The sequence below is a fragment of the Belonocnema kinseyi genome, chromosome 6 (genome assembly GCF_010883055.1).
Source record: "Belonocnema kinseyi isolate 2016_QV_RU_SX_M_011 chromosome 6, B_treatae_v1, whole genome shotgun sequence".
Lineage (NCBI taxonomy): Eukaryota > Metazoa > Arthropoda > Insecta > Hymenoptera > Cynipidae > Belonocnema > Belonocnema kinseyi.
The window spans coordinates 92,598,587-92,608,346 of record NC_046662.1 but is presented as its reverse complement, the minus strand read 5'-3'; the positions used below and the strand labels follow the sequence as shown (position 1 = coordinate 92,608,346).

Sequence of the window (9,760 nt, the reverse complement as noted above, 5' to 3'; positions counted from 1 at the left end):
GCTCCAAGGAGATTATGTTGAAAAATAAAAAAAAATTTACCCAAAAAAAATTGTTTTTATACTTCATTCTAAGGACTTATTGAACTACCCTCGTACATTAGAATCTAAGTTTGAAATTTAATGAAGAAATATTAATACTAAGCGTTCTTTCTCTATTATTAAAAATATTTGAAGACTTTTTATCTGAAATTACATTTTCCAAGAGTGCATAAGCAATATTAGATAATCGAAAAATTTCAAAAATTTATCTGGAAAAATTGTAAATTTCTAGTTATACAAAAGGCCAGATATTTTATTTGTGTTAAAGTATCATTTGAAAAAGATATTGTTTTTAGAACTAAAATATGTACAAATTTTGTACTTTTCTATCATCAGAAGTAATGCTAAAAATGGTATAAAGACTAAACATATTGTACCAATCGCACGGAATATCAGAGATAAAAATGTAAGTTTTTATGATTTTTTAAATTAATGATCGTTTCAACTATCATTTACTCAATAAAATATTTTTAATTATAAGTATATCAACGATAAATTATAATGATCGAGAATTGAGTATTCAGTCGTGCCCATTCGTAATACTAGAAATGATGATCTATTTATGGATAGAAATGTCAAAATCGTAACCTTGACCGGGTCTAATGACCGGGGTAATACGTAAGTCTTATTTAAAATGGAAAATCTTTCTTCATTTTCGGAAACCTAATCAGTTAAATGCTATTGAATTTTTCCCGATAAAAATAGGGTGGTTTCCTCTATAGTTACGAAAATTATTAAATTTGTTTTATTTTTTGTTATCAAAACCAATTGAAAAATTTCAGTGCCGAGATGAAGCATTGGATCTGCTTCGAACTTTAAGGACGATGCCAGTAACGGTGGAAGTTTTGACGGAAACCAGAATTGGTTTGGCAGTGAACACTTTTAGAAAATCGAGCCTGGATGATGAAGTTATATGTTTAGCCAAGGAGGTCTTAAGGGATTGGAAGAAGCTTATACCATCACGTAATAACAAATTTAATTAAATATAATTTTAAAGAAATATAACATACAAATTTTATGTCACTCTATCATAGAGTTTTTTAAATTCCAGTAATTAGAGGGTAATTAGATTGCTTTTCGAGAACAAAATTGTATTATAGTTTTGGTGGATTTTCCTTTAGAATCCAAAATAATTGAATTTAATTAGTTAAGTATTCAGCCAAATTTTTCGGCACACATTGATGGCCTTCATTAATGGATTTATTTATTCTGTAAAAAATAACATGATTTCTTGCCAGGAACGTAGTTTAAAAATAGGATTTTTTTTTCTTTGTAATGATGACTTTTTGTCTGGTTAATATCAGATTTGTAAATCATTATGATTTATCTTTGGTTAGTATTAGATATGTGCATTCTGTCGGATCGAATATAGTACAGTGAAACCCTTCAATAGCCCTCCCTTCTATAGCACTTCTGGGTGCTCGTCAATAACAGGGAAATTTTTGAAGTCGCCCAGGTTTCATAAACTATCATTAGTTAAAGATGTTCCAATAATACGCAATAAACAAAAAAATTTATAAACAATTCATTTCTTGAAAATATGTTTTCCACGATTTTCCATAATTATACGTTTTTTCAAGTTATATTGCAAAAATTTGAATGGAAACAATATTATATTGAAAAAAATTTCTCTTAAGATTACAATTGTTTATATTATAAACAAATATAAGGGAAAATGCAGTATTCAGGCATACTTCGACAGAAAAATTCGTTTTTTTTCTATGTCAGTTTTTTTAAATTAGGACCTTCATGAAAATTTCAGCAACATTCATAATAAGTTGATGAATTTTATGATTTCTTTATACAAATTTAATGAACAAGTGCATTAATCAGGCATTTGTCTACAGAAAAATTTTGTTTTTTCTATGTCAAATTTTAAAATTAGGAAGTTCATGATAACTTCAGCAAAATTCATAATTTTTTGAGCAATTTTATGATTGTTATTAGTAAATTTAATAAACAAATGCATTAATCATAAATTTTTTGACAGAAAATTTAGTTTTTTTTCTATGTCAACTTGTTTAATTAGGAACTTCATGATAACTTCAGCAAAATACATAATTTTTTGATCAATTATATGATTTTTTAAAACAAATTGATTATTGCGGCAAAGTCAGACTTATAATTGTGATCTTCATAATAAATTCACCAACATTCATGATGAGTTGATAAATTTTATGATTTTCAAAACAAATTTAACAAACAAAAGCATTATTCGGGCATCTGTTGACGGAATAATTCGTTTTTTTTTCTATGTCAGTCTTTTTAATTGGAAACTTGATGATGATTTTATCAAAATTCATAATTGGTTGATAAATTTTATATTTGTTTAAAAACAAATTTAATAAACAAATTCTACTCGTCCCTGAAACTTAAACTGAAATGTCTGAAATTAAAAAAATCTTTTTCGTTGACAAATAGCCAATTAATGGATATGTTTCTTACTTTTGCTTAAAACATCATAGAATTGATCAACTAAGTATGATTGTAAATGAAATTTTTATTAAGTTCCCAATTAAAAAGACTGACATTGAAAAAAATAATTGTCCATTGATAGATGTCCTAATAATGAATGTTTTTTAAATTTGTTTAAAAAAATCATAAAACTTATCAACTCATCTTGAATATTGCTGAATTTATTATGAAGATCCCAATTAAAAGTCTGACATCGTAAAAAAAAAAATTATTCAGTCGACAGATCCCCCAATAATGCATTTGGTTATTAAATTTGTTTAAAAACCTCATATAATTAATAAAAAATATTATGAATTTTGCTGAAGTTATCATTAGCTTCCTAATTAAAGAAGTTGACATAGAAAAAAACGAATTTTTCTGTAGAAAAGTGACTGATTAATGCATTTGTTCATTATATTTGTTTAAAGAAATCATAAAATTTATCAACTTATTATGTATGTTGTTGAAATTGCCATGAAGTTCCCAACTGAAATAAATTGGCATGGAAAAAACCGAATTTTTCTGCCGACATATGATCGAATAATGCATTTGTTTCTTAAATTTGTTTAAAAACAATCATAAGGTTAATCAACGAATTATGAATTTTGCTAAAATTATCATAAAATTCCTAATTGAAAAAAATGTACATCGAAAAAAACGAATTTTTCTTTCGAAAAATGCCTGATTACTACATTTGTTCATTAAATTTGTTTATAATATAAACAATTATAATCTCAAGAGAAATTTTTTAAATATAATATTGTTTCCATTCAAATTTCTTGCAATATAACTTGAAAAACGTATAATTATGGAAAATCGTAGGAAACATTTTTTCAACAAATAAACTGTTTAATAAAATTTGGTTTGTGTATTATATTATTATACAATACACAATAATACAATACAATAATATTGGAACATCTTTAACTAATGTTACTTTATGCAAGCTAGGCGACTTTAACAATTTTCCTGTTATTTACGAGCACCGGAAACGTCAAATAGAAAAAATGGACCTTTTTTCGTCATATTTGTTTATTTATTGAAAAAATTGAAAATATAATTCAAAAACCAGGCTCGATAACTCTCTTAGAAATCTTATCCGCTTTTTTCTCTCAAATTTTTGTTGTCCAAATCTGTAAATGTTTGTGAGCTGTACGTTATTTTGCACCAAAAAAGTCATTTTTTCCGACTGTGGATCGGCTCGTTGATTCACTTTTTACATGCTTTATTTCAATTAGGGGCATAGTCCATCAATAAACTGAAAAAAGTCGTTAGTTCCCATAAATAAATTAATTAAAAATGAAAATGTGAAAACAGATTAAAGAACTACCAAACCTAGTTCCTTTTCAATTGTACAAAGTTTGCAATTCGAAATAAATTTATTTGTCTACAAAATAAAGATTTTTGGAATCTTGAATACATATTCTCTGAACTATTATACATATTATTTTCAAAAGTGACAAATTTAATAAAATAAAAGTTTCAGTGATGAATAATTAATATTTATTTTATACTTACTTGTAATTTTGTATTCTATTGTATGAGAAGATTTAAATTTTGAACATACACTCTGTACATCTGAATTAAAATGTCCGTATTCATAATACAATCCTACGAATGTAAATTAATAATAAATCCATTGAGCAAACGTAATTTTTTGTTTGCTAATGACTATTGGAAATACTCTCTCACTTATTCAGGTTTAGAGAGTGTATAATATTTATTGCAGGAATTTTAATTCTTCATACATACCTGAATCTTTTAAACGATCAAGGCGTTTTAAAATTTGAAAAGAAAAGTAATCACAAATTTTTACATATTATTTTTTGACTAGCAAAAATAGTGTACTACGCGCTCTTATACCATTTCCCTTATTTTGTTGATCTAATTATCAAATTAAAATTCATATATGCTTCTTAAAGTACTATGCAATTTAATAAATAATAATTATAATTGAAAATAAATATTTTTAATAGCTGCGTGAGTCTGAGTGCAATTTTAATATTGGTCGGCGACTTGTTCAATTCAGATTATTTATAATTTTTTCAGTTATTTATCACGAAATTTTGAATATCTTAAAGATTCTTCAGTGTTGAATGCGTGTAAAATTTTTATAATTTTGCTGATTTCGAAGATCAAAAGTCGAAACCTGTTAATTCTAAATGTACAAATGAAAAAAATTTTGAATATATGAGTCCTAAAAATTACATAATTTCCAATAATGAAACTTTAATTTTAAAGATACAAATTTAAAAAATTTTAAAGAGTTTTAATTGAAAATTGTTGGATTGTATAAATATTGAATTACAAATAACTCAATTTACAATATATACATTTTAATGGTATCTAATTTTGAACGCTTTTTTAAATCGTTCAATTTTAAATATTAAAAATTAACAATTATTCAATTCTAACCACTTTGAAGGTTTAAAATAAAAGCTGCATTAATTTTAAATGTGTACATTTTAAAATAATAAAATTTTTAACATTTTTCTTGAAATATGTACTTAAATTTAAAAATTAACTATTGAAAATTGTTCAAGTTGAAATATTTTTAATTTCAGGTTTCTTCAATATTTTTTGTGTTACTATATAATCACTTAAGAAGTTTTTAATTATTAATTAAAAATTAATGGCACGTTTTTTTTTATTGTTGGACTATACTATATATAAGTCGCGTAATATTTACCAGCAGATTGACATAGCATTGCCTTCATGTCTCTCTGGATCTTCAATCTGCATTCTATATGCATTGGTTTAGATGTTTAGAATCATAATTATGAATTAGAAACTTAAAATGACTTTTTTCAGTCGCATATTGGATTTTTGACATTCATTCGTCGGGCCGATCGAATCGAAAAAAACCGATCCGACCGTAGCACGGATTAAATGTTGGAGTTTCGACATTCGATTTACGGGCGGATTGAATCGAAAAATTCGAACCGACGATAGCGGGTGTCGAAGTTCGGTTTGCCACATTCGAGCACATTCGATAAAAAATTATTTGTTAAACACAATCACAATAATGATAATAATATTAGTAACAATAATAATAATAAAAAATAAGAAAGTCTCGGGAAGCGTAGGGAAGTAGCGACCCCATCGTCTGAGACCTCCGGCTCTTGCAGTTAACCACGTTGCATTGGGCAATCTTCCCCATGCTACGAATTATGCAGTTACGTCACCAGTATCGCGCAGTGCCCCCCACAATAGGTTTCTCGTATGGAGGCCATGGTTCATTTGGGGGTGGCAATAGGATCGAACCGAGGGTACGACCAGGCAATGCCCCCGGACAAACGCAAGAGCATCGTTTTAAATGTTTGGACCAACTCTGGAGGGACATCATTACCTATTGGCAAGAAAGCTCACCGGCGCGAAGAGGATACATGTAAAGGTTGTATGAACGTTGAGTCAATATGCACCCGGAATATGCTCATAAAACGCCCCAGCATTTGAGAGATCAGGAACCCTTTTTACGCAAAGGTTCCAGCAAGACCACCTTTGCAGATAGCCGATAATGCCAACATGAGAAACAGGAGATCAAAAATCCACCAAAAAGTTTTTCTCAGGATAGACAAAATAACTGAAACTAATACTGCTCTCCCTGATTTGGTCTCTGAAGATGTTGATCTCTGGTTCTGAACTGTGTAGTTTACGAAAAAGCGGTCTCCCTGCTTAGCGAAAATAGAAGTAATGATACTTCAGTACGCCTGAGCAAGACTCGCGAGCGTATTGCACAGCTTTAGTTTAAAATTGAAACGGCTAGGCGGCATGAATCAAATGTTCAGTGCGTGATTAGCTACATAATATCAAATAAGAAGTTCACTCCAAAAGTAAGGGCACTTGCTCGAAACTTACGGAAAGCCGCCGGCAGGCAGGGAGAAGCCACCCCGGGCCAGGCACCTAGACAGACTCCCCGCTGCGATCTGAGGGCTACTTTCATATACCTGACACGAATGACCCTTTCATTGTAATAAAATTACAATAACTTAAATTATAAAGACTTAGCTGAAATTGTAATTAGCTGAATGAATTTTGTGATATAATTGAAAGAAAATGACAACAAAGTTCTTAAAAATTGATTAATATCCGAACTAATAAATTAAATATTTACAAATCTTGTAAATGTAACAAATATGCGATAACTCTTGAAGTTATTATCCGATTTTCTTCTACCTTTTTTTAAAACGTTTATGTCATGATCTAACAATTCTAACGCAACTTATTAAAATTATATTAATTAATCTTTAACCAAATTTTCATTTTTCTCAACCGACTCTAATTCTCCAACAACGAAATGGTCAGCGAAGCAAGCAACCGAGCACGAATAGCTGGGGTCCACTGTCTCTCTTAGGTTCCAGTATTGTGGAAAAATTTGAGGGTGGCGACCCTACCGCTCCCCAGAAAGTGCAAAAAAAGTTTGGAAGTCTAGGTCGTATATTTACGAGCCGGTATGTAGTGCAATAGTTGAACAACGCGGATGCAAGAGAGGACTGGCTGGTTGCAGAGAGAACCTGTTAATAGACAGGTGTATTATTTAGGATTCCATCAGCTATCGACGCAATCTGTCCATGGCTTGGATTAACTACTGAAAGGCATTTGATAACACGAACCATGAGCTACATATTAAGCACATGAGTGCCTGGAGGTACATCCAAGAATAGTGAGATGTATGAAAGAGCTGATGCTCTTGTGGTGGACAAGATTTGTCATAATAGCCGACAAAAGCTCTGGATACCCATGTGGCTCGCCGAACAGAAGAGAATTTAAGGTCAACCACCTTTTATACATGGATGACCTTAAACTCTTTGATTCTTCAAAGTAGAACCTTGCAATCCTTGTGGCGGAAGTAAATAGGTACTCTAAAGCCATTGGCATGAGCTTTGGATTGGACAAATGTGCCTGTGTCCATCTATACGAAGGAAGACTAGAAAATACATCAACGCGTGACGATCAGGAACTTCAGCTCATAGGTGGAAATACCATTCAATATCTTGGTAATAGAGAAACATATGCATATCTTGGAATACCGCAAGAGAGAACCCAAGATGTACGTGTGTTAAAAACAGCCCTTAAAAAAAGGTATCGCAAAAATCTCAGAAAAATTTGGGCTTCCGAATTATCTGGAAAGAATAAGACCCAGGTGACGAATATTTTCGCCGTTCCTTTGCTGCTTAGAGCGTCTTCATCGAAGAACGGTCCTAGCTACAGTCTGTTCAGTTCTAAAAAGCACAGATTCTCTAATGCGACTCTTACACCAAAATGAAGTCGTCAACGTTGCGGCGTTTCTCTACCGGGTCGCAGATAGGGAAGCAGAGAAGCTTGGTCTCCCATTTGATTCCAGCAACAATATACATGGCCTAGTATCATTAACACCTTTGGTGCTTAAAAGTCGTGTACAGGAAGCAGAACATTCGCTTCTACTAAAGGAACATGCTGCCAAGTCCCTTCATGGCAAATTCTACGGTATTATACGTAGAGAAGAGCTATCGATGGGTATATCCAACATGTTTCTGAAATCTGTTGGATTAAGATCGGAGACGAAGGGATTTCTTTTTGCCTGTCAAGACAGCGTTATAGATACCTTAGTTTACCGTGAGCGCATGATGAATGTACCTGTAGCCGATACCAACTGCCGAGCGTGCAAGCAAAAGCCAGAAACGATTGGACATGTTCTCAGTAGATGGCCGTCTTGCCATATGCCCAGGGGGAAATGGAGTCTGTTGTAGAGAATGGTCAGTGTAAGATCTACTGGAATTTCTCGTTTTCCACAACTCAACATGTCAGTGCTGCAAAACCTGATATTGTCTTCCAAGATCTAAAGACTAAGATAATTTACCTGATTGAATTCTCGGCACTAGCCGATGTTAATATCACGGCAAAGAAGAAAGAAAAGTGGGCGAAATATCAGGCTCTTCTTTTCGAGCTGAGCAGACTGTACCAAAGCTACGAAGTCCATCTTGTGGTTCTCATAATCGGTTGCCTTGGAGGTATGAAAGCCTCATTTCTTAGCCAACTCAACGAAATCCCGGCTTGCCAGCATCAGGCTCAGACGATCGCAAGTCAGATGCAAAAGGCTGTTCTTCTGGGACCACTGCATCTGGTCCGTCAACACTGTTCCTCCTAACATTGTACAAACGTTGGTAACTGTAAAAAAGTACCAGAGGTGAAACCTTCACCTCCAACTGTGCCGTCGGCGTACACGTTCCAGTTGCGTCAGGGTTGGTATGCTTTAAAGAACCATAATCGTAGCTTCTGGAGCATAAACTTCTCTCATATAAATAAATAAATCCACAATTTGTGCCGAAGCGTTTGCAGGATAGCCGCTGGACCGGAAAACTAGAAGATGGACGGGAATTTTATGAGACCGGGAAAAGACAGTGAATTTATTTCTTAACCGGGAATCAGTTAAATTTTTATCTTATAGGATTATAATATCATTTAGTTTACACTGTGTAATTCGAAAAACGTTCACTTACAAACGTTCTATTTAGGATTTTAATTTTGAAGAGTAAAATTTTCATTTAAAGAATTTTAAAACGCAGTTTTAAAGAGTTAAAGAATTAATAATTAGTATAGTTTGAAATCGAACATCTTTGATAAAAAAATCTTTTTAGTTGATCAAATGTGAATATAAATAATTATTATTTAAAATTTCAAATAACCTCAAAGTTTCCAAATATACCGACAAAATTCAACTATTCGTAACGAAATTTCGGTGCAAATAGCGCACGACATAATTTAAAACAAAATATAGATTTTTGCAGTTTCCGAACAAAAAATTTAGAAGCTTTTTAAGAATTTTCTGTATGACGTTTTCAGAGTATTTTGGCATGAATGTATGTTATTCTACATTTAAAATAAAGGAACACGTGTTTCCTGTTTGGCTGAAAAAATTTTGTTCTGAAATGGTGAGCTGTTGAAGACAACCTTACAATTTCATAAAAACAGCCAAAATATTTTTCAAAATGATGTTTTTTTATCCAAACATACATATTCGGTTGGTTTTTCTTTCAGGTCATGAGAAATTCTTAGCTCTATCGAATGATCCGAGAAAAATATCCTTATTTCACAAATTGAGAAAATGGTTGCGGCTTTTTTGAAAATTTTGAAAGTGAATTATATCGGTAATATGGCCTACATATTCTCTAATTTTTGCTTTTGGTAAACAATTTCTTTCTATTTAAAAAAAAATTTTTTCGAAAAACAAATCAAAATTGTTAATTTTTTCAAAAACTACCAAAGATAGGACTCATTATCACTATAT

At 31.4% G+C, this 9,760-nt stretch overlaps 1 protein-coding gene across 2 annotated transcripts in view; it reads left to right on the top strand.

The window, feature by feature from the left end:
• LOC117174122 (transcription elongation factor S-II-like) overlaps positions 1-9,760 on the top strand; it is a 16,037-nt gene that overhangs the window by 4,459 nt on the left and 1,818 nt on the right. For both annotated transcript variants that reach the window (XM_033362903.1, XM_033362902.1), the window contains exon 2: positions 822-1,002. In XM_033362903.1, the coding sequence (XP_033218794.1) occupies positions 864-1,002 (139 nt within the window). In that variant the 5' untranslated portion in view covers positions 822-863. The remainder of the gene's footprint in view (positions 1-821; positions 1,003-9,760) is intronic.